General features: G+C 38.0%; 2 protein-coding genes across 2 annotated transcripts; one reads left to right on the top strand and one right to left on the bottom strand.

Annotated features, from left to right (window-relative positions):
• Nucleotides 1-7269: 7269 nt before the first annotated feature.
• cfap100 (cilia and flagella associated protein 100) lies at nucleotides 7270-17302 on the top strand. The gene is made up of 14 exons (XM_073852269.1): nucleotides 7270-7473; nucleotides 7850-7938; nucleotides 8211-8376; nucleotides 9316-9383; nucleotides 9557-9720; nucleotides 9886-9966; nucleotides 10054-10256; nucleotides 10432-10528; nucleotides 10606-10639; nucleotides 11094-11248; nucleotides 11338-11473; nucleotides 16385-16587; nucleotides 16687-16780; nucleotides 17108-17302. Exons 1-14 carry the CDS (start codon nucleotides 7446-7448, stop codon nucleotides 17219-17221), a joined length of 1632 nt encoding a protein of 543 aa, XP_073708370.1. The 5' UTR covers nucleotides 7270-7445; the 3' UTR covers nucleotides 17222-17302.
• A 133-nt stretch (nucleotides 17303-17435) lies between these two features.
• LOC141347258 (zinc finger protein ZXDC) lies at nucleotides 17436-24003 on the bottom strand. Its single transcript, XM_073852268.1, has 9 exons — nucleotides 22132-24003; nucleotides 21872-22024; nucleotides 21711-21789; nucleotides 21214-21344; nucleotides 20037-20207; nucleotides 18830-19686; nucleotides 18428-18682; nucleotides 18250-18351; nucleotides 17436-18155 (listed from the first exon to the last, which is right to left on the bottom strand). The coding sequence occupies exons 1-9, from the start codon at nucleotides 23996-23998 to the stop codon at nucleotides 18069-18071; spliced, it is 3702 nt and encodes a 1233-aa protein (XP_073708369.1). The 5' UTR covers nucleotides 23999-24003; the 3' UTR covers nucleotides 17436-18068.
• Nucleotides 24004-25551: the final 1548 nt, after the last annotated feature.

Below are 25551 nucleotides of genomic sequence, written 5' to 3'. Positions count from 1 at the left end.
GTGTCCAAAATATGAAAATTCTATATTAAATGGCCTGAAATTGCTACAATAAAAAAATGCTCATATATTCACTCAAACACTACATCTTCATATGATATGTCATTTATTTCATGTTGAACTGCACCCTAACAGCGTAAAAGCCGAAAAAGGCCTTAAATACTCGAACCCCGCTCAATGCTGCTTGCAGCTTTAATTATTATTATTATTATTATTTTTCTGCCGTAAAACTGAACGGGCAGCCCAAACCGTAAGGCCTAGAGACTTGAAACTTGGTCAGATGATAGAGCAAAAATCGAGGAGAACCTCACAAAGAATCAGCCCAATCGGACCATAGGTGGCGCTATAGCGAACAGAAACGCGAAACCTATCATAACTCCTAAACCGTTTGTCCTAGACTCAAGTGTCTTATATCACTGGAATCCTTGGCTCAATCAAAACAAAATGGCTATCTCCGATTTCATTTCCGGTATGCAAATTTTTCCGCCATTTTGAAATTTGTCCAAAACCTACTTTTGCGAACTAGTCCTAGGTTTTTCGCCCGATCGGAACCAAACCAGTGCAGAAATATTCTCTGGACACTGAATATCAATAATTATCAAAAAAAAGTTGAACTTTTGACTCACGGTCGCAAAGGGCCACAAAAACGTTCGAAAGTGACGGGGCCACTTTTACTAAAATGGCTATAACTTTTGAATGGAATGAGATATCTTCACCAAACTCGACACACACGTGTATAAGCTGAATCTTTGGTCAAATCAAAAAAATTGCGGAGCTTGTCCACTTGGTGGCGCTATAAGGCGGAGAAGACATATAAACAGCTATAAATACACAGCCGTTAGTCCGATCGACTTGAAAATTGGTATGCAGTGTCTTGGGCCAAAGGGCCACAAGTATCTATGAGGACATTGGCGTATCTCAAAAAACATGGCCGCCATTGGCAATTGAACTTTGAGCACCTATTTGACAAGGTTAACGGAGGTCAATCAGAACGAAACTCGGTGAGCATGTTCGACTCACGGCCCTAAAGGTCTGCAAGAATTTTGAAAGAAATCGGCCACTAGTTGGCGCTAACGAGTTTTTTGGCTCTGTAATCGCGCGGCGTTTCACACATCCACACAATATGCATATCATTTGATAGATCTCCTCATGCCGAGAAAAATTGCTTCAAGAACCATTGCTGTCAATCAAATCATTCATTAATTATTCACACATTTGTTAAAAACCTACTTTTGCGAACTAGTCCTAGGTTTTTCGCCCGATCTGGATCAAACCACTGCAGTAATATTCTCTGGACTGTCTAGATCAATAATTATCAAAAAAATGTTGAATTTTGTCCTTTGGTTGGCTATAATGGCCCAATTTAGAAAAGGGGGTGTGACCACACATACTCAAAAGCCTATTAAAACTAAACAAAAACTCAAAACTTTACAAAAATGGGTGTCAACATGTAGCAGGTGACCCTCAACAAGCATGCAAAGATTCATGACGATCAGACCATAGGTGGCGCTATAACAGTTAAAAAGGTGTCAAAAACATGATATTTCTATTGAATATAGACCTAAAAACCCAATTAAACGTCAATATCTTCACATATACACTATATCTTCATATCACATGATAGATCTCCTCATTCTGAACAACTTTGCCTCTTGGACCAATGTTGTCAATCAAACTGTTCTTTTAATACGTGAAATAAATATAAAAACATACTTTGATGAACTCGTCCTGGGTTTTCAACCCATACTCAATAAAATCAGTGCAGTACAATTCTCCAGACTCTCTTAGTCAATAATTATCAAAAAAATGTTGAAGATTTGCTTTTGGACAGCTATAACAGAGCCATTTCATAATATGTTTTTATCTAGTGTAGATTAAAGTCTACAAATACTAAAATAAAACAAAAATTCACAAACCTAAGTAAAATTATGAATCATATGATTCAAAACAAGCATATGTTTATGGACACTGGGCAAAAAAAGGCAATTTAATAGTTATAAAGCTTACAAACAATGTACCTCTATTTCAATAAAATTACAACTATAGCCACTAGATGGCAGTAGAATACCACTAATGGGCTTACACATGTTAATAGAACAGTGCTTTGTAGGGTTTAATGGCTTTATGTAGTTTTGAATTTATATGTTAGTGATACTAAATCACTGTTATAACTTTTCAAATCACATTTAGCCAAAGTTTAAAACTTAATTTATACAGATATATCATGTTTGACAATTACACATGATTATGATTACAGTGAAACATGACAATGATATATCAAATCTTAAAAACGCAAGTTTTAAGCATTTTGTTACTTATTTATTATACAAATCTCTTATGTGCAACAAAATATGTGTGCATCTGTCTGTGTGTGATCATGCTTAATGAACATAACAGTTTAACCATTTCATTTCAAAGTAAGTTTCTGTTTGTGAGTGTACTCTTCATCATGGATATGTTCTGGTGTCCGCCATCAATTTCATGTTGGCCTACACCCTACCAGTGTAGAAGCCATAAAGGCCTTAAATACTCGAACCCCGTTAATTGCTGCTTGCAGCTATATTGTTTATTTGTAATCGCTATATTAATCTTTTTTTTTTCCTAAAACTGAACGGGCAGCCCAAACCGTAAGGCCTAGAGACTTGAAACTTGGCCAGAAGGTAGAGCTCCCTGTGGGGACATCCTGAAAAAAGAATGAGCCTAATGAGACCATAGGTGGCGCTACAGCGCAAAAAAACAAATTTTTTGACATTTTGGCCATAATCTCGTAAACCGTTTGTCATAGACTCAAAAACTTTACATCGTTGCGTTCCTTGGGTCAGGCCGAACAAAAGTGTATTGCAAAATTTTTGAGCTGTGACGTACGCTTGACCCTGAAAACTGGACGTTTGTCCAAAACCTACTTTTGCGAACTAGTCCTAGGTTTTTCGCCCGATCGGAACCAAACCAGTGCAGAAATATTCTCTGGACTCTGAATATCAATAATTATCAAAAAAAAGTAACATTTTTGACTCACGGTCGCAAAGGGCCACCAAAACGTTCAATACTGACGGGGCCACTTTTACTAAAATGGCTATAACTTTTGAATGGAATGAGATATCTTCACCAAACTCGGTACACATGCGTATAAGCTCAATCCTTGGTCAAATCAAAAAAATTGCAGAGCTTGAACACTTGGTGGTGCTATAAAACGGAAAAAGCATATTATTGACAATAAATACACAGCCGTTAGTCCGATCGACTTGAAAATTGGTATGCAGTGACTTGGACCAAAGGGGCACAAGTGTCTATGAGGACATTGGCGTATCTCAAAAAACATGGCCGCCATTAGCCAATGAAATTTGAGCACCTATTTGACAAGGTTAACGGAGGTCAATCGGAATGAAACTCGGTGGGCATGTTCAACTCATGCCCCTAAAGGTCTGTAAGAATTTTGAAAGAAATCGGCCACTAGTTGGCGCTAACAAGTTTTTTTGGCTCTGTAATCACGCGGCATTTCACACATCCACACATTATTCATATCATTTGATAGATCTCCTCATGCCAAGAAATTTTGTCTCAAGAACTATTGCTGTCAATCAAATTGTTCATTAATTATTCACAAATATGTTAAAAACCTACTTTTGCGAACTAGTCCTACGTTTTTTGCCCGATCTACATCAAACCACAATAGTAATAATCTCTGGACTCTCTAGATGAATAATTATCAAAAAAATGTTGAATTTTGTCCTTTGGTTGGCTATAACAGGGTCATTTATAAAAGGAGCGTGGCCACATATACTCAAAAGCCTATAGAACCTAAACAAAAACTCAAAACTTTACAAAAATTGGTGACAACATGTACCCGATGACTCTTAACAAGCATGTGAAGTTTCATGAAAATCGGGCCATAGGTGGCGCTATAACAGTTAAAAAGTGTCAAAAACATGATATTTCGATTGAAAATGAACTGAAATCACAATAAAACGTCTATATACTCACATATACACTATGTCTTCATATCATATGACAGATTGCCTCATTCTAAAAAACTTTGTCTCTAGGATCACTGCTATCAAAATTTACCATTTTCTTCATACAGACATTTGTTTTTACAGTTAAGCCAGATTTTGGTTACAGTGAGACCTGAAAATTGGATATAAACTCTTAAAAGGACCTGTTATATTATTAAAGAAATCTCTTACGTGCAACAAAATCTGTGTGCATCTGTCTGTGTGTGTAATCATGCTTAATGAACATAACAGTTTAGCCATTTCATTTCAATGTAAGTTTCTGTTTGTGAGTGTATTCTTCGTAATGGATATGTTCTGGTGTCAGCCATATATTTCGTGTTGGCCAACACCATAACGGTATAGAAGCCGTAAAGGCCTTAAATACTCGAACCCCGCTCAATGCTGCTTGCAGCTTTAATTAGGGGTTCGAGTGCGTAGCACTGAATCCCTATTGTTTTTGTTAGGATTTTTATTATTATTATTATTATTATTATTATTATTCTGCCCTAAAACTGAATGTGCAGCCCAAACCGTAAGGCCTAGAGACTTGAAACTTGGTCAGATTGTGGTGACTGCGGCCAGAATGGATAATCCAAAGACTCGCCCCAATCGGACTAAAGGTGGCGCTACAGCGCAAAAAACTAAATTTTTTGAGTTTTTTGGCTTTTTCTCGTAAACCGCTTGCCGTAGACTCAAAAACTTTACATCCTTGTGATCCTTGGGTCAGCCCGGACAAAAGTGCAAAGGCGACTTTTTTTCTCTAGGACGCACCGTTTTCCCGCAAAATGGACGTATGTCCGAAACCTACTTTTGCGAACTAGTCCTAGGTTTTTTGCCCGATCGGAACCAAACCAGTGCAGGAATATTCTCTGCACACTGAATATCAATAATTATCAAAAAAAAGTGGAATTTTTGACTCATGGTCGCAAAGGGCCACCAAAACGTCCGTAACCGACGGGGCCACTTTTACTAAAATGGCTATAACTTTTGAACGGAATGAGATATCTTCACCAAACTCGGTACACATGTGTATAAGCTCGATCCTTGGTCAAATCAAAAAAATTGCGGAGCTTGAACACTTGGTGGCGCTATAAAACGAAAAAAACATATTATTGACTATAAATACACAGCCGTTAGTCCGATCGACTTCGAAATTGGTATGCAGTCTCTTGGACCAAAGGGGCACAAGTGTCTATGAGGACATTGGCGTATCTCAAAAAACATGGCCGCCATTGGCCAATGAATTTTGAGCACCTATTTGACAAGGTTAACGGAGGTCAATCAGAACGAAACTCGGTGGGCATGTTCGACTCACGGCCCTAAAGGTCTGTAAGAATTTTGAAAGAAATCGGCCACTAGTTGGCGCCAACGAGAGTTTTTGGCTCTGTAATCGCGCGGCGTTTCACACATCCACACAATATGCATATCATTTGATAGATCTCCTCATGTCGAGAAAAATTGCTTCAAGAACCATTGCTGTCAATCAAATCGTTCATTAATTATTCACAAATATGTTAAAAACCTACTTTTGCGAACTAGTCCTAGGTTTTTTGACCGATCTGGATCAAACCACTGCAGTAATATTCTCTGGACTGTCTAGATCAATAATTATCAAAAAAATGTTGAATTTTGTCTTTTGGTTGTCTATAATGGGCTAATTTAGAAAAGGGGGTGTGACCACACATACTCAAAAGCCTATAAAAACTAAACAAAAACTCAAAACTTTACAAAAATGGGTGTCAACATGTACCAAGTGACCCTGAACAAGCATACAAAGTTTCATGAAGATCGGACCATAGGTGGCGCTATAACAGTTAAAAAGGTGTCAAAAACATGATATTTCTATTGTATAAAGAACTTAAAACCCAATTAAACGTCAATATCTTCAAATATACACTATATCTTCATATCACATGATAGATCTCCTCATTCTGAACAACTTTGCCTCTAGGACCACTGTTGTAAATCAAACTGTTCTTTTAATATATGAGATCATTTAAAAAACATACTTTGGTGAACTCATCCTGGGTTTTCCACCCATACTCAATACAATCAGTGCAGTACGATTCTCCAGACTCTCTTGGTCAGTAATTATCAAAAAAATGTTGAACATTTGCATTTGGACAGCTATAACAGGGCCATTTCATAATATGCTTTTTATCTAGTGTACATTAGAAGTCTACAAATACTTACATAAAACAAAAATTCACAAACCTAAGTAAAATTATGTATCATATGATTCAAAACAAGCATATGTTCATGGACACTGAGCAAAAAAAAGGCAATTTAGTAGTTATAAAGCTTTAAAAAAATGCACCTCTATTTCAACAAAATTACAACTATAGCCACTAGATGGCAGTAGAATACCACTAATGGGCTTACACATTTTAATAGAACAGTGCTTTGTATGGTTTAATGGCTTTATGTAGTTTTGAATTGATATGTAAGTGATACTAAATCACTGTTATAGCTTTTCAAATCACATTTAGCCAAATTTAAAACTTAATTTATACAGATATATCATATTTGACAATTACACATGATTATGATTACAGTGAAACATGACAATGATATATCAAATCTTAAAAACACAAGTTTTAAGCATGTTGTCACTTATCATTTATTGTACAAATCTCTTATGTGCAACAAAATATGTGTGCGTCTGTCTGTGTCTGTAATCATGCTTAATGAACAAAATAGTTTAACCATTTCATTTCTGTGTATGTTTCTGTTTGTGAGTGAATTCTTCATAATGGATATGTTCTGGTGTCAGCCATATATTTCGTGTTGGCCAACACCCTAACGGTATAGAAGCCGTAAAGGCCTTAAATACTCGAACCCCGGTAATTGCTGCTTGCAGCTATATTTCTGATTATGTTTGTACAGCACATTGGTAAACACGTTGTTTTTAAAAGTGCTCTATAAATAAACTTTGACTTAGATTTTGGTTACTTATATTCTTCAGAATAGCATCTTTTATGTTCAACAGATGAAAGACATTCATACGGGTTTGCAACGGCATGATCATAGTAAATGTAAGAGAAGAAACTTCAATCTAGTGAAGATCAGTTTTCATGTTTTCTATTAATTTTTCTTCTGAATCTAACCTGGAGGCGCGCGTACACCCAGAACGATGAATCTTGTGCAATACTGCCACCTACTTTTCGTGAAAAGAATGTTCAAATATAAGTTGTCAGGGCAACCAAAAACGCAACAAGGGAAAAGTCTCTGAAAACTGGTTCATCCGAGCTGCTTTACTCTCTTTGATCCATCTGCAGGGTTAGGGCTATAGATCATTCAGTTCTAAAAATCAGTACTTTACAAACGCTCTGGGCAAGTTAGCTATAGTACATAAACAGACAGAGGGTTTAAACTATCCAGAACAAAAGCTTGGGATTTCACTTTAGGAAACGCAGGTTTTCATAGATTTAAATAGTTATTTGCCGTAGGAGCAACATGTCCTCACCTGAATCATCAGCACAAAGTAAGACATACAAATTTCATACATGGGTGATTCTTTTATGAGCAGGCAGTAAGAACTAATACGTTAAATCGTTAAATTATTGGTGTATTTTGTTATTTTGTCAAATAATTTTCTGTTTACAAAATTCTAACGTGGTTATAATCTACAGGGAACTCGATGGAACTATATCTTCATGTCTTGACTTTTAAATAGCCTGTATTATACTTGCCTAACGTTATATTATATTAGCAATGATTAGGCTAGCATCATTAATTAATGCGTTGTAGCTGTTTGGAAAATATACAATGAAAACACAGAAAATATAATTCGCTCTGTATAAAAACTATTATGTCAATAAAATGTCCTTGTGATGATAGTGTGTGTTTGTCCGATTTAGAAAGCAGTGATGAAGTGAACCCTTTCAAAATCCCTGAACACAACGATCTTTTCCAGATGAGGAACAAAGAAAAATCTCAGAGGATGCTGGTTTGTATACACTGATACAATACATAGCCTACTCTTTAAAAATGGGTAATTCAATATTTGGTCACCACAATTTTGAATACTGGGTTACATAATTCTGATGCATTTACCTGAAGTCTAGAGATGTGCTGTGAAGTTAAGAGCACAAGCTGCAGTTGCTCAACACTAAAAACATAATTTGTCCAAGAGGAATAAAAACTTAATAATAATACATACATACATACATACATACATAAAAAAAAAATAATTTTAAGTTCTTTACTCTGTTACGGCAGGACCACCAAAGCAAATTGGCTTTACCCGTCCATGAGAAGATGACATTTGCAGGCAGAACAAGGGCAGGACAAACCAGACTGAGGAAGGAACTGAAAGAGGAGAATACCATCACACATACTCATGAACAGCTCAAAATTACGCCCGCATGGAGGGTATCTATGAAAGGTGAGCCACACCATGCTCATTCCATTTTTTGAAGAAGAAGAAGAAGAAAGACAAACATACATTGTGATTAATGTTAAATGTCATGGATGTATATTTACTGAGTAATCCACTATTTTGTAGAGGAGGGGTCAAAATGGCAATTTTCACCTAAATTTTGGAGCCAGATTACAGGGGAGTATATATGACTTTAGAAAGATGGCAGCATCATTATTTTATTTTTTACACAGAGATTAGTAAAGTTAGTCAGTTAGTAAAATCTGTTGACTTTAGCAATCGATGTTGCATTATGCCAATGCTGAAAAAGCACTTTTCAATTTTTTTTCCCCAAAGTTTGCACGCTTTTAACTCAGATTGTGGTTTTTAACAAACATTTATTTTTAATTAGGGCCCTTTGTGATTTATTTCTAGAGATATTGGGATGTTAGTATGGCTCCGAGATTAAATTGTTAAATGCCACTTTGCATACAGCTTATACTTTTTTCTTCTAAAGAAGAATGTCAGAAGAACAAATGTTAAAACTAGAATTGTATCGTGTTTCTATTAAAACAATTACATTGAACATAAGCTGTCTGTCAAAAATGGTCAAATTGAGGCACACTTACTTGCTATCAGTAGTCTAATCGTGAGATTCTATATTTGAATCAGTTTCAGGGATATTTGGAAGAAGAGATTTTGTTCATTTTAGCAGCCTCTGAAGCTATGTAGTTTACTGTGTAAATGGAGCGGCTGGACAAAACACATTGAGATCTCCATATCGAATTGAACCATATAGTGCCTTAAAAATAGATTCCAAAAGAAAAGTTTCTTAAGAACCAGAATCTAAAATCATATTAAGATATCTTTAATGTGTCTTGAGTTAAAGGCATGCACATTTCAGAAAAAGAACATTTTGCTACTAGGTTTAGCCTAAAAGTACCATTGCTCTTCTGATTTGCTTAGACCCTAACATTGATAAAGGAGGCATGAATGAATATATCACAAAGAAACGTGAGCTCTTCTTACTGGAGGTAAGATGCCATTTTGTTTTTCTAGTTTTCAGGCCACTAGCCAGGTAGACATTTGCTCAATGTCTTCTTTGTATCCATTGTGTTTTTTTCTTTACCTTTACTCTTCTTTTCTTTTGTCCTCTATTCTTCTGATTGTTTTTGTACACACAATCTCTCTCACTCACTTTTTCTAGTATTCTCTGGCAGTAAAGAAAGGAGAGATTCAGCTACTAGAGCAAATGGCTGAAGAAGAAGAGGCGAAATTGACAAAAGCTGAGAAGTTCTTGGAAGATGACGCCATCTTATTTGAAGAATTCCTGAAAGAAAATGACAAGAATTCAGTGGAGGCTATCAAAATGTACCAGTCCTAGAAACTTTAACTTCTCTAATAAAACATTATTAAAAACAAAACAAAAGTACTGTCATTACAATTGTGTTGCTACCTTAAAGTACAATGCTTGAAGAAAATGTTAAAAGGCCTACATTTATCTTATGTGTAATAAAACTATCAAATACTATTCAGTGCTGAGCAGGAGACCAAGGCGAAGCTGGAGAAAGTAGCTGAGATCAAGAAGATAACTTCCAAAATGGTGGCAATCAAGAGGTAAAAACAAATTGCACGATTAGAAGCTTTCCGTAATCCTTGAAAAAGGTTTGTTTATCTTTTTCTCTCTCTACCCTTGCATTTTAGTGACATTTCTAAGTATGACGACATCCTGAAGGAGTATAAAAAGTATAAAGAGTTTCTACTGATGCTGTCGCCCCCAGAATGGCAGGAGAAACAGAGGTCCAAGAGCAGGCACTCTACTGACTCCACAAATGCTGAGAGGGATGAAAAACAGACAGAAAAAATCAAAAAGAACAAAGACAGAAAGACAGCAGAAGGCAGCAAGCGTATGTTGGCAACTTTGAAAGCTTTTCAAAATGACGTTTTTTTTAAGAGTAAAGTGCGAAGTATAAAAATTCATAGAAGACACTGATCTATAAATATTACATTTTGTCATATATTTGCTAAGGGTTTTTGACAGATTACTTGTTTTCTTTTATTTAAATGTATTCAAACATATAGGTGGAGAAAGACAAGTGGCTCGTGGTTTTTTATCCTCTAGGGAGACCAGGGCTTCATCTCAACAAAGTGTGAAGTCCAGTCATCAGAGCAGCAAAATGTATATAACCATAACATTTAGTGCATTGCTTTGCATGTTTTTTATGACTTATTAATAATACTTTGTTTTCACTTTAGATCTACCCCCGGGAATGACAGCTCGGATTATGAGGTTACTATCTACTGTTGAATTAAGTAGCAAATTCATTATCCATTTACATTATATGCATTGTAAAATGTAACATATTTATATTTTATGCCTAAACCTACTAACCCTGAAAATGTAGGTGTCAGGTATCACCTCATTATCATGCTCCTGTTAGCCTCGGCTGGTAAATGCCGTAACTACACCATCTGCCAGCAAAAAGCAGCTTTCTCCATTAATGGCTATTAAGGCAGCATGTATACTGCTGTATGTGTTATTTTTTTCAGTGCCCAATTCACTCTTTTTTAAGAACTTATAAATTTGTAAACTTACACTATAAATGTGTAAACTGACAGTTTTTTCTAGGTCTTGCATCATTCAAGCAACTGCCGAAGAGAACCGGAATGCTAACAGATTGTTTTTTGTTTTTAGGCAGTATAGACCTCCTTGTTTGAAATGACCACTGTGATGTCTCTTTCAGGAGGACCCAGAGATGTTCTTCAAAGAACCTCAGGATCTATTGAATCTAATGACTGACCTGGAAGAGCAGAACCTTTCCCTCATCCAAAACACTAGAGAGACAGAAGAAGCTTTGGAGGAGTTCAGACAGAATGCTGAACTGACTCGCAAAAACATGTGTGTAACTGTGTGCACCAACACTGTTTTTTATTACTTTTTTAAAGATTTATTCCAGCAAAAAATGCTATTTGTTTTTGTATATACAGGGAGTCTGAGTCAAAGCAGCTAAAAGAGCAGATTGATATAATGACAGACACCATTCAGAGGGAGAAAGAGAGATCAGCAGATCTGGAAATGAAAGCCAAACTGTTCAGCTTTGGACAGTACAAACCAGAGGACCAGGTATGAAGAAATAAACTTTGTGTGTTTACTTTGTCATTTTCTTTGTAACTGCATTTACAAACAAACTGCCTGTTGATGAAAACAATCATGTTTTTTCATGTTTCTGAATAATAAATAGAACATTTTTTTACCACTAGCCGCCAGAACTCTGTTGTTATAAAAAAATGCAGTGTTAATTATATTTAATATTTAAATAATCTCACACACTAACATAGTAACTTTGGCAGCCCGTTTAGATCTGATACATAAATTGCGGAAAGTGTCTGGATTGTAAAAATTATTTAGACACTTATATTGTATTATATACTTATAATATATCCACTCAATTTTAGTGCTGCTCTACGAACTCCCAAGAAGACAGTCAATGGAGAATAGTGATTTGAACTGTTCATTTAATCCAGTTTGATTAAATGTAGTGAGGACACTGTCAGGTTAATGAATTTGATGAGCCAGATCCAAAAATTCATGGCTGTGGTCCTCAAGGGAACGATCGCCTTGAGGTAGGAGAATGATACAAACAGGCCCAGATTGATTAATCGGGAGCACCGGGAGAATTCCCGGTGGGCCAGTCTGTTTTTTTTGGCCACGAGGACCGTTGCTGTCATGCCACTGGGGTTGAAATATGGATGCCCATATTTAAGGCATCAAAGAAGCGTCTTGTATGAAAGCTATAACACAATTTGTCCTGTATTTGCAGGCATACGCCATATGACCACCATACCATATGAATAGCAAATTCTCAAATCATAATTAATCATTCTTTTTATGCAAATTAATGTAATTGACTGACGTTTCACAGACGTTCAGTTGTTATGCTTTCAAATTTTTTGCCATTTGTATGTATGTAATTTCACAGTATTTCTTAACTCCTAAATTACTACACTACTTGTGCAGTCACAGTTGTATACTGGTACAATTTACTCAGGCTGATTTTTTTGTATGATATAAAAATTATTTTTAGAATAATTGCACATCTCAATAAATTAGAATGTCTTGGAAAAGTTAATTTATTTCAGTAATTCAACTCAAATCGTGAAATTTGTGTATTAAATAAATTCAATGCACACAGACTGAAGTAGTTTAAGTCTTTGGTTGTTTTAATTGTGATGATTTGGCTCGCATTTAACAAAACCCCACCAAATCACTATCTCAACAAATCAGAATACTTCATAAGACCAATAAAAAACATTTTTAGTGAATTGTTGGCCTTCTGGAAAGTATGTTCATTTAATGTATATGTGACCCTGGACCACAAAACCAGTCATAAGGTTAAATTTTACAAAACTGAGATGTATACATCATATGAAAGGTGGTCAATAAATAGGCTTTCTATTGATATATGATTTGTAAGGATAGGACAATATTTGGCCGAGATACATCTATTTGAAAATCTGGAATCTGAGGGTGCAAAAAAATCAAAATACTGAGAAAATCACCTTTAAAGATCTCCAAATTAAGTTCTTAACAATGCATATTACTAATCAAAAATTACTTTTTGATATATTTATAGTAGGAATTTTACAAAAAATCTTCATGAAACATGATCTTTACTTAATTTCCTAATGATTTTTGGCATAAAAGAAAAATCAATAATTTTGACCCATACAATGTATTTTTGGATATTGCTACAAATATACCCCAGCGACTTAAGACTGGTTTTGTGGTCCAGGGTCACATATGTACTCAATACTTGGTAGGGGCTCCTTTTGCTTTAATTACTGCCTCAATTCGGCGTGGCATGGAGGTGATCAGTCTGTGGCACTGCTGAGGTCTCTTGTTTCTCATTTTCCTCTTGACAATACCCTACATATTCTCTATGGGGTTCAGGTCTGGTGAGTTTTCTGGCCAGTCATGCACACCAACACCATGGTCATTTAACAAACTTTTGGTGCTTTTGGCAGTGTGGACAGGTGTCAAATCCTGCTGGAAAATGAAATCAGCATCTTTAAAAAGCTGGTCAGCAGAAGGAAGCATGAAGTGCTCTAAAAGTTCTTGGTAAACGGGTGCAGTGACTTTGGTTTTCAAAAAACACAGTGGACCAACACCAGCAGATGACTTTGCACCTCAAATCATCACAAACTGTGGAAAACACAAACTATGAGCTTTTCCACCCTTCCTTCAGACTCTAGGACCTTGGTTTCCAAATGAAATACAAAACTTGCTCTCATCTGAAAAGAGGACTTTGGACTACTGGGCAACAGTCCATTTCTTCTTCTCCTTAGCCCAGGCAAGATACCTCTGACGTCTGTGGTTCAAGAGTGGCTTAACAAGAGGAATACGACAACTGTAGCCAAATTCCTTGACACGTCTATGTGTGGTTGCTCTTGATGCCTTGACCCCATCCTTAGCCCTTTCCTTGTGAAGTTCACACAAATTCTTGAATCGATTTTGCTTGACAAGCCTCTCAAGGCTGTGGTTCTCTCGGTTGGTTGTGCATCCTTTTCTTCCACACTTTTTCCTTCCACTCAACTTTCTGCTAACATGCTTGGATACAGCACACTGAGGGCCTGTCCACACAGAGATGCGTTTCGCTGTATACGTATACATTTTTTATCGTATTGGCGTTTTAGGAGACTGAAACCGCTATTTTTTGAAACCGGGTCCCAAAGTGGATAAATCTGAAAACGACACCCTCGCGGTTTTGTGTGTACAGCCAATCCGTATATTTTGTGAAACGATGATGTCATCACATCACGTGTCGGCTGTGTCACACGTAACAGCAACAACAATATTGGCGGACTACATGATTGTGTTCGTGTTGCTACTAAGCCTACTAGCTTTATCACAGCAAAATCTATTGCTTCTATGCAACTGTTATGAGCAACAAGCGATAATGTTCGCATCTTCGTCTTCTTCTTCTTAGTTCGTATACAGCGCGCAAGGTTATGCGCATGCTCAAAGTCTTCTTCTCCGTGTATAGTGTATCTCTATGGCAGAATTACAGCACCCCATACTGGTCTGGCATATATACTACACCGTTTTCAGTGGTTTCGTGTTTACAGAACTTTTTTTAGAACGAGGGAAAAAAAACCCTCCTTGTGAAGGGTGTGAATTATTGTCTTCTGGACAACTGTCAGATCAGCAGTAGTGATGGGAAGTTCGGATCATTTTACCGACTCGGATCTTTGAGTCTCGTTCAGCAAAATGAACGAATCTTTTTTCGAGTCATTTCGTTCATTTACCAAAATATAATTAAAAAGCTACGTGTTACTTCCATAACACATGTACTGCTTATACAAACGTTGATCACACTAAAGACACAAACAAGACAAAACTATAATGCTATTAGAAACAGAAAAGATTAATTCATTTTTACCTGGGTCTTCAGTCGATGATTAGCTCCCTCGCCTCTATCTGTCCCGGTTTGAGTCGTTCGTTCGTTACATGACAGCCCCATATTAATTTAACTAACGCGATCTGAGCCGGAAACAGAATTGATTAGTTCATCTCTCGAGTCTTTCGGGTTTGAGTCGTTCGTTCATCACGTGACAGCCCCAAAAGCTTAACCTATGCTACCTGAGCCGGAAACAGAATTGATTAGTTCATCTCTCGAGTCTTTCGAGTTTGAGTCGTTCGTTCATCACGTGACAGCCCCATAAGCTTAACCTATGCTACCTGAGCCGGAAACAGAATTGATTAGTTCATCTCTCGAGTCTTTCGGGTTTGAGTCGTTTGTTCATCACGTGACAGCCCCATAAGCTTAACCTATGCTACCTGAGCCGGAAACAGAATTGATTAGTTCATCTCTCGAGTCTTTCGGGTTCGAGTCGTTCGTTCATCACGTGACAGCCCCATAAGCTTAACCTATGCTGGCTGAGCCGGAAACAGAATTGATTAGTTCATCTCTCGAGTCTTTCGGGTTTGAGTCGTTCGTTCATCACGTGACAGCCCAATACGCTTAACCTATGCTGGCTGAGCCGGAAACAGAATTGATTAGTTCATCTCTCGAGTCTTTCGGGTTTGAGTCGTTCGTTCATCACGTGACAGCCCAATACGCTTAACCTATGCTGGCTGAGCCGGAAACAGAATTGATTAGTTCATCTCTCGAGTCTTTCGGGTTTGAGTCGTTCGTTCATCACGTGACAGCCCAATACGCTTAACCTATGCTGGCTGAGCCGGAAACAGAATTGATTAGTTCATCTCTCGAGTCTTTCGGGTTTGAGTCGTTCGTTCATCACGTGACAGCCCAATACGCTTAACCTATGCTGGCTGAGCCGGAAACAGAATTGATTAGTTCATCTCTCGAGTCTTTCGGGTTTGAGTCGTTCGTTCATCACGTGACAGCCCCATACGCTTAACCTATGCTGCCTGAGCCTGAAACAGAATTGATTAGTTCATCTCTCGAGTCTTTCGGGTTTGAGTCGTTCGTTCATAGTTGCGCAATTGCGCATGCGCGACTGAACGAATCACTCCCGAGACGACTCGTTCTTCCCGAGACACATTAAAGATTCGTTCAAAATGAACGAATCGTTCAAGAACGACCCATCACTAATCAGCAGTCTTCCCCATGATTGTGTAGCCTAGTGAACCAAACTAAAAGACCATTTTGAAGTCTCAGGAAACCTTTGCAGGTGTTTTGAGTTGATTAGCTGATTGGCTGTGAATACTTATGTACATGTGATTTTTTTATCTTTAAATAAATTTGCAAAGATTTCAAACAAATTTCTTTCACGTTGTCATTATGGGGTATTGTTTGTAGAATTTGGAGGGAAATAATACATTTAGACATTAAATACTTGTCTAAAGTCATTTCTTCTCATCTAAATTTTAATAAAACATAAGTGCTACTTATTTCTTCTAAAAAAACAAGTTACAATCTTTGCATTGATAAATCATTGAACAATTTCTTCTTTTCATTTGAAAAACATATCTAGTGACCTAAGAATACAACTACTTGTATCTTGTCCACAGGACAAGACTCTTGACACACTGAGCCATAAGGTGGAGGAGGTGTACCACTCCTGTGTGGGAGAAACCGAGGCGAACCTGACCACTTTGCAGATGCTGACAGCCATTGAGGAAAAATTGGGGGAGCTTCTGGAAAATGCAGATATGATTCCAAAAGACCAAATGAATATAGCTGAACGTGCAAAAGAGAAAGAGAGGAGAATGAGGTGACTACATCCAGATCTACATTTACATATCATCTACATTATACCAGCAACAGAACCATCTGTATTTAGGATGTTTTTCAACTTCTTTTTACTGTTTAGGCTGCGTGATGAGAAGATATATTTGCAGATGAAACAACAAGAGGAAAGACAGAAAAAAGCACTGGAAAGATCTCAGACTGAGATTAAGAAAACTGTAAGAACATATTTGTTTTTCCACAATTTTATGAGGGTTTAAAAAGTTTAATACTACCTGGCATGACATCAGAGCAAGTCAGACAAGTCAAACAACACCTGCATTTCTAATGCGGTAATCACAGCTGTTTGGGTTTGTGAAATCCAGAATGAGTGATAACTTTATTATAGCAGTTTCAATTAACTTCTTCAATGGGGGGGATGCTTTCATAATACATAAAGCGATTTTCTCTCAAATTATATCTTTTTATGAAATAATCACTTTAAATGACATTGACATGATATTACTTTTCAAACAAGTAAGAACATGTCTTCTGCTTTCTTTTAGTCTGTCAAGAAGCTGATGCCACGTTCTCAGCCTCCTGTCCGCAAACGTCAGATAAACAAAAACACTGAAGCTACGGACCGGGAAAAAGAAGAATTCCTGTATTTCTTGAGTTAAAATGAACATGTTGATAATTGCCTGAATATAATTACAAATTTATTTGTGTAGCCAGTAGGCAACATCAAGCATATTTTAATTTCTTGTTTTTGCAATTAAAATGTTTATTTTTTAAGGATAAGAACATGAACGAATGTATGAAATATGAACATGCAAAATCTTGTTAAATAATAAAAAAAAGGAATTATTTGCTGACACAAACTGGAGCCATAAGTGTGATTTAAATGTAAAATTTTATTAACCTGATCTGAAGTAAACCAAACCTAATAAATACATTTCAACAGCATCATTTTATAAAAAGTAGAACAAACTTCTTTTTCACAAACATGAAACATAACTATATCTGCACTTTACAAAGCCATACAAAAATAGGCATCAAAACAACTTTTATAGCGGTGAATCAGGCAAATAAGTTAAGGTTAAATCAGACTAGATATAAACAGTTCATGACAATCATGACATAAACAGTTATGTTTTCATAGACCAATAGTATTTATTCTAGTTAAGAGACAGATCAGTAATGATGTTCACTGCCATTTATCTTCTGTGTGCTCACAAATCATTATACTGAAATACAGACTTTTGAAAAATCAAGCATTTATCAAGCAAGTCACATGATCAAAATTAAACAGAAAACTAAATGTGCTTTGTTTTTGGTCAAATTAGCTTTCTGTATGAGAAAAAGTACTACTCTGACTTCATGTATTAAACATGAATGCAATGTTTTTTCTTTAAGACGATAATGATAAAATCAGTGGAGGCACTGAAAAAAGGTGTAAGATCAGCTGAGAAAGAGAGAGAACGAGAGACAAGGACGGTCTTTGAGTAGACGGTCTTTCCTGTAGCATCATTCCAAGTCCTGCAGGTTGATGGTGCTCCCAGTGAATTGGGAGTTATCAGACCCATTTTCATCTTCGGCCATAACTGTAGGTTCCTACAAGTGATAATATTTAGATTAGTTTAAAGTATACGATGTAAAACTAACAATTACCAAATTCACAATGATTATGAGGAATAGTAACATGAACCTGTAGGATGTTGACAGGCAGATCCACAGTGAGCTGAGAGTGTGAACACGAGGTCTGTGAACTCAACTGGAAAGCCAAGTCTCCATCAGCAGCAGGGTCATCCTACAAAAATACACTCAAATCAATGTACTGAAATAAATTTTGAATTTTCACATCTTTTCTCAAATTCTCATCTCACCTGCAGCAGCTGAATCTGTACAAATTGTGCACCTGCCACCGGATCCCGGATGGGTAGCTCACTATTTCCTGTAGCAGCTCCTTCTCCGAAATGAGCACCTGAAGTAGTCGGCAGAGCAGAGCTGGTGCCCTTTGATCCTTTAGTCTTTCTTTGGCCATTCTCTGAGGCACATGTGGAAGAGCCTGGACCTTTCTGTTTCCTCCTTTTGGCGAGCTGAATTGCCCTGTAGTCTGTGCGTGCTGATCCACTGCTCTCCTAACGGAAGAACAACAGAACGCATTTAAACTTCTAGGTCTAATTCAAGTACTGAAGAACAAATATTTAGACAAATATAAAGCTATTTTTTAATTCTATTTTAGAGCTATCAGTTTCAGAAAGTTCAAGATCAACTGTACTACTAACCATAACGGGGCAGGGAGTGACTGAGGGCAACTCTGTTATTTTCTGTCCACTGTAGGATCCACTGTGGCTGGGGAACACAAACTGACACATCCCCTTACTGGCATCTGGCTGAGCCAACAAGGGCCCGACCTCTGTCTCACTGCCTGGCAGGTCAGCCTTTCCCTGCGCAGAGAGTAATTCTGGTACAGGGGTTGCTGCCAGAGCCATGGAGGAGAGTGGGGCGGAGAGAGAAGGAACTAAAGAGGAACTGAGGGCTGGCTGAAGAGCCGACGTCAGTGAGGAAAGAGACTGAGTGAGCGATGAAGAAAGAGATTGCGTGAGAGTAGATGGTGATTCCACAGTCAAGGGATTGCAGGGATTCAGAGTGTGGAGTTGTTCTGAAGATGCAGTACTTCGAATAGCCAGAGCAGTTAGAGTTCCCAGCTCTTCTGGATTGACTGTTTGCACATCATCCAAATGCAACGTGGCATGGGGCAAAACCCCTCCACCTCCTCCGGCACCCAATCCTGTGTCTAATACATGTACACCCATATCTTGTCCAGCTGTTAAAATGAGAGGATCCACAGTTTTTGCCCCATTAAGGGCCGAGGTGACTGATGCTGGATCTATTGTGAGGATTCCGGTGTTAACCAGGGGCATGTCCATGGAGAAGGATCCTTCCCCAGTACTGCCTTCACTCCCTACAGAGACAGCAGTGGTCCCAGGACATGCAGGGATGCTGGAGAACAGAGAAGACAAGTCCAGACTGCTGAGTTCTGCTCCGGCAGGTCCTGATGGAGCACTGACAGCCTGCGAAGTGCTTGCCAGCTCACTGCTAGGGGTGAGAGTGGCTGTGTCGTCCAACTGACTTAACACATCTGCAAAAAGAAGAACAGAAGATATTCAGCATGACAGAACATGCTAAATATATGCTAAAATAAAACCCAGCACTAGATTTATGTCAAGAGAAATTACCAGAATGACTTTCCAGTAAGCTCAAACTAAAGACATACTAAACTGATTTTCTTCTACAAAACACAAAAAAAGAGGTTCTACAATATTTATTCTGCTTATTACTATACAATAAAAGTGCAGTCATTTTTACTTTGCTCTATGTGATTGAGCAGCATGGATGTTCTACTAAACATCTGTTAAAATGAACAAGAGCCTAATGCCTAAAGCCTAATGTCTTACTACATAATATAAAACTTTAGTTGTGTGTGCGTACCTGGGCTGAGGTTGTGGTGTTTAAGCATGTGTGTCTTGAGACTGCTGCGTGATGAGAAGTGTTTGGTGCAACCGGCAACAGGACAACGACTCCTCAGACTGACTCCATCCTGCTTGTGCTTCTTAGAATGGATGTAGAGACTACTCCGAGCTGAAAACTTTGCATTGCAACCTGTATATTCACATACAAAATGATTAATTCAATCTGAAATAGTGGTCTGAAAAACATTGATGGTAGGCACCTTAATACTACCATTATATATAAAAAGTGATAGAGAATCTGAAAAAAGATTATAAATGACTCAAACCCACTGTACAATACAAAACAAATCTTTTTAGCTGATAAACTAAGGCCAAACTGTCACTGTTTTGCACCAAACCTGCAAATTCTGAAGAAACCAAATTAAAAGTTTTTTTTTCCTTTAACTGGCAATGAAAAACATGTGACCCTAAGCCCAAATCTTAAAGAGATAGTTCACTCAAAAAGGAAAATTCTGTTGTTAATTACTCACCCTCATGAAGTCCCAAACCCGTAATTCCTTTGTTCATCTTCGGAACACAAAGATACTTTTGATGAAATCCGTGAGCTTTCTGACCCTCCTTAGACAGCAAGGTTCCTTTCGCATTCAAGGTCCAGAAAGGCACCCAGAACATAGTCAAAATAGTCTGTAATTTTATGAGGCTATGAGAATACATTTTGTGCGCAAAAAAGTAAAATAAAAATAAAATGCTTTTGACAGAACAAGTGTGCACCACGCCTTGTTTACGTTATGCACTCTCCAATATGGCACTAGGGTGACGCAGAGAAGAATTGAGTAAAATCATTATTTTACTTTTTTTTTTTTTACACAAAAAGTATTCTTGTAGCTTTATAAAATTACAGTTAAACCACTGATGTCGCATGGACTAATTTGACTATGTTCTGGGTACCTTTCTGGATGTGGAAGGACCCTTGCTGTCTATGGAAGGTCAGAAAGCTCTCGCATTTCATCAAAAGTATCTTAGTTTGTGTTCTGAAGATGAACTGAGGTCTTACAGGTTTGGAACGACATGAGGGTGAGTAATTAATGACAGAATTTATATTTTTGGGTGAACCAACTGCTGCAGTTACACAAATCATATGTATTCGTAAGCACTAGCTCATTAAAAGCAGTCAGTTTCTGTACTTAAATACTGACCTTCTACAGGGCATTCAAATGGCTTGGTACCCAGGTGTGTGATACTGTGGCCCTTCAGGTGCTCGGCCCGCGTAAAGGATTTCCCGCATCCTTCCTCTGGACATGCAAACCGCCTGTCATCATCATGCTTCCTGTAAATGAAGATCAATTGAAAATTTATATTTTTGGTCTTTATTTTGAGAGAATAGAAAAAGACAGGAAGCAAAAGGAGAGGGGAGTGGTACAAGGAAAAGACTACAAGATGGGACTCAAACTTAGGTCACCCCAAGCACTGCTGGCTATATGACAGTGTGCTGTTCATGTGGCTATGGCTTATGACTTGAAATAAGAAACTTTCAAGTACTCAGGGCACAATGTTACTGTTACTTGTGGTGGGCTTTTATAAAAAAATATGTTAAACCACATTATTTATAATTACAAAAAAACTTGTAGGAATGGAGTAATAGGGAATTACAGTGAACGTGCATGCATGTGTGGGACAAACGTCTGCTTCTTACCGTTTGTGCCTGAGTAATTTGGACATGCTTGTGAAGGTCCAACCGCAGGATTCAGAATCACAAACAAACGGTCTTTCACCTGGGAAGAAAAAAAATGAGAGGTCAATGTTAGAAAACTGAAGCAATATTGCTTTATTCCAAGTATCTGCTTATTTGTTCACCTGTGTGACTACGGAGGTGTATTTTGAGCCGACAGGCCTTGTCATATCGCTTGTCACAGCCAGGATAGGTGCAGGTGAACTGAGCCATTTCTCTGAAGTGAGTTCTGTTGTGGGAGAACAGGGCACTGAAAGTGATGAAGGTCTTCTCACATCCTGAGGAGGCACAGAAACACCACTATCAGGGTGGGTATTACTATCTGCAATATTGCTTATTGTCAACTTTGGCTTAGAAAATTTGTTAAGATATAAATTCAACTCACCTGGGAACTCACACTTATGTGGTCTCTCTGGTTCAAAGTGTGTTCTTTGATGATTAGTGAGTCTCGTGGCGGTGCGAAACCTCTCACTGCATACTTCACAGATAAATGCATTTTCCTGGTCATGTGCTTTAACATGAGCTTTAAGATTGTAGACCGTGGTGAAACGGCGACCACAGTTTTCCCATTCACATTTGTAAGGCCGCACTTTGTCATGAGACTGCAGGTGGCGTTTTAGCTTGTATGATGTTGTGAAGGACCAATCACAGCCCTCCACTGTGCACTTAAAGGGACGTTGGTCCTCTGTGTGTAGAACCAAGTGGATTTTGAGATTCTGCCGGGTATCAAAGGTGCTGGAACAGCCTGGTTGGGGACATCTATACTTTACTACTGAGCCTTTCTTCGTCAAACCTGACACCGTTAATAAGTTTATTGGCTGTAGTTCTTCACAAGTAATTGGTTTGCTATTTGAATTTTGGCAAATACTATTAACATCTTCTATAGTACAAATGGTTCTTTCTTCTTGCTTAATTGATGAGCAAGAGTCGAAAGTAACACCTATTTCTGATAGCGAACAGTCATCAGCTAGAGTCAACTCTGAATCACTGCCAGCGAATGTGGCTTTAGGCTCATCTTGTAGACTTGAGGTAACATTGCTAATTTTCCCAATGGACTTACTTCCCCCATCATAATTGAGCAACACAAGGTCTTCATTGTCTTTCATTCCCAAATGTTCTTTTAAACTTATCATACCGTCCTCCTTGTAAGCATAGCCCTCCGGTGGGGTGGCTAGGGTCAAAATTCCATTTTCAATCGTAACAATGATACTCTGATTGTTAATCATGATGGTCCCAGAGAAGGTTTCATGCACAGGTATTGGAGTCCCATCAGGACCACAGTCCCCATTGCTGCTGGACTCTTGATTTGCATAATCCATGATATTCATTTCAGCCATTTCAGTTGCAACCCTGTTCTCTGGTACAAATGCAGGGCTATTATTTTTTGTGATACATTGCATCAGTTCTTCTGTTGAATGTTCAACTAAATTATTGCAGAGCATTTCTACAGTAGAGACTTTTGGCCCTTGACTGCTCCCAGCATAGTCTTCTGATAATATTGGGTCTCTATTCTCTGCCACAAGACAGATTTCATGTCTAACATTTTGGTCTGTCGTCTCAGATCTGGAATTTAAATTACTGTGGCTTGACAAATGTCCTGATTTTGATGTTCTGTTGAAGTTTTCATCTGAATCTATTGTGGAACTGAGAGTCTTTGACTTGGGTGATGATGATCCATTCTCTTCAGCCTTGTATTGAAAGCTCATTTGTCGTTCTTTGCTGTCATCATCTTTATGCACTATGTTAAAAACAACGTACAGTTCCTCTGGGCTCTTGCTTGAAGAGGTAGAGGTGTTGCTTAGAATTCTCTCTGTCGTGTGTCTTTGTTCACAGCTCTCTGTGTCCAAAAGAGGAAGCGCCATTTGCAGATCACTGTCATCATGCTCATCTGCCCTCTCAAACTCGGAAGGCAGCAACTCTAATTCATTAAATACCTTTTGTTTAGACGCATTCACGTCACCGAGTTCTGCATCTGCGGACTGAACATCATATTTCTTATCATGGTTGTTTTGAAGAGACAGAACGCAGCCGTTGCCATTTTCCGCAACTCGAAGCGGTGAGGATCTGGCCCGGTTGTTGTTGGCGTCGCTTTCTAAACCCAGCGATCCCGAAAGACCAGAGATCGCATTATCAGTTAGACGTGTTCTCGCATGAATCCCAGAAGCTGTTGTCTGCTGAGAGAATGTCGTATGGAGCGAGACGCCATGTTGGTACTGAGTGTTTTTGGTGTCAGTAAGCCCCTGGATTTCCATCTTGGTGTCCCTGTAGCAGCGGCTCATGAAAGCTCCGCCCTTCACATATGAGTGCCCTATCCTGATAGGCCGGTATAGAGATTACGCCATACCTAACACATTTTTCAAGAAATAATTAAAGACTGTATCAGCGATTAAAAAAACGCGTCTCTGTGGTCAGTGGTCAGCCTAGGGTCCGAGATATACCAAAAAACAATTGGTGCTACCAACCATTCCACAGAAAAACAAACAGTGTTCCAACCAATCACCGTCAGGGGGTTGGTGTTGTGGACTTTCGTACTGGTGCACGAAATGAGGGAGGCAGAGCAAAAGTCCACAACACCAACCCCTTGACGGTGATTGATTTCTGCCATCTGCTTATTTCGTTTCAAATTGAAAATCATATGAATAAAACCTACACGATTGTTAGTGTTTGATGCTCTATTTTGTTTTAGAATTTATAAGAGTTTATTTTGGGGATTTCAGTAGACTAAAGAGGCACATCTGAAGAGCCCTACTGGTAAAACCCTAGCCTAAACTGGTTTGCTGGTTTTACCTGGTTTAATCTGATACAAGCAAACCAGCTAGGAGTAGTTTACGTTATTTTTCCTTCACTCCAAAAACAGATGTTGCAAATGACAGTTAAATGATCAATGCACCACATGTCACATAACCTGCCAATGTGTTCATTACTGCTAGCTAGTTTACAAGCCTTTAAGATAGTTTGACAAGTCATTTCTGTTAGGTTAGGTTTCTGCTATACAAATCTTTGTCATTCTTGCCACAGAAATAGCATGGAATCCTGCATGCATTCAGAACAGTGCTAGATGAAGAGCTTTTTTTCGTGGGAAAGTGAAAAAGCAATGTCTGAATGCAATCACAGGATTAAAATGTATGTACATTAATAGGGATTACTTCACACATCTATATTTGATTATGAAAGTGCAGTCTTTTAGTAAAACATTCTCTTAAGAGAAAACACATCAAGTATGCAGAACAATGCATAATTATTTAGTAAAGCAGGTGCTAAAACAGCCCAGATAATGCTTGCACTTTTAGCACTCCTAAAAACGGACACCTACTAGATGAGGCATTTATGTTTTACAAGTCATTCACTAAATGAAATAACATTTAATTTTGTTCTTGCCCTGTCCAACCACACTTAGTTTGATAACGGTACATTTCACTTGAACAATTAATCAAGTGAATTTGAATTGGTGTGTTTCCCAGTGATATCCTTTTGTCATTTGAAAATTTTCAAGGGATGGGAATTTATATTTATTATGTCTTGATCTGGAAAAGCTTTCACATTATTAATAAAGCATTTATGCTTTGATTGCTTGGACTTATTTGGCTCACTCAACCATGTGTATGTGTACGATGTATTAGATCAATGGTTCTCAACACCTTTCTGAATCTGGCACACTCAGTTCAGTTCATAGATCTTTCTCCTAACAAGCTGATAAAAGAGGAAGACATACAAAATGTGCAGAGCAGGGCCCTGAGGACTGGAGTTAAGAACCACTGTATTAGATGACTATGTACCTCTCTGCTTACACTCTAAAAATGTAAAC

The sequence above is a fragment of the Garra rufa genome, chromosome 12 (assembly GCF_049309525.1).
Source record: "Garra rufa chromosome 12, GarRuf1.0, whole genome shotgun sequence".
Taxonomy (NCBI): domain Eukaryota; kingdom Metazoa; phylum Chordata; class Actinopteri; order Cypriniformes; family Cyprinidae; genus Garra; species Garra rufa.
This window is presented reverse-complemented; position numbering and strand designations above follow the sequence as displayed.

Bases quoted from the DNA above. Each gene is read 5' to 3' on its own strand.
- cfap100 (XM_073852269.1), top strand. From the start codon at position 7,446: ATGTCCTCACCTGAATCATCAGCACAAA. The intron at 7,939-8,210 runs GTTTGTATACAC...CTGTTACGGCAG, and splicing joins AAAAATCTCAGAGGATGCTG to GACCACCAAAGCAAATTGGC. The intron at 9,721-9,885 runs GTACCAGTCCTA...AATACTATTCAG, and splicing joins TCAGTGGAGGCTATCAAAAT to TGCTGAGCAGGAGACCAAGG.
- LOC141347258 (XM_073852268.1), bottom strand. From the start codon at position 23,998: ATGGAAATCCAGGGGCTTACTGACACCAAAAACACTCAGTACCAACAT. The intron at 19,687-20,036 runs GTACGCACACAC...TTCTTTTTGCAG, and splicing joins ACACCACAACCTCAGCCCAG to ATGTGTTAAGTCAGTTGGAC. The intron at 18,352-18,427 runs GTGAGATGAGAA...GTATTTTTGTAG, and splicing joins TACAGATTCAGCTGCTGCAG to GATGACCCTGCTGCTGATGG.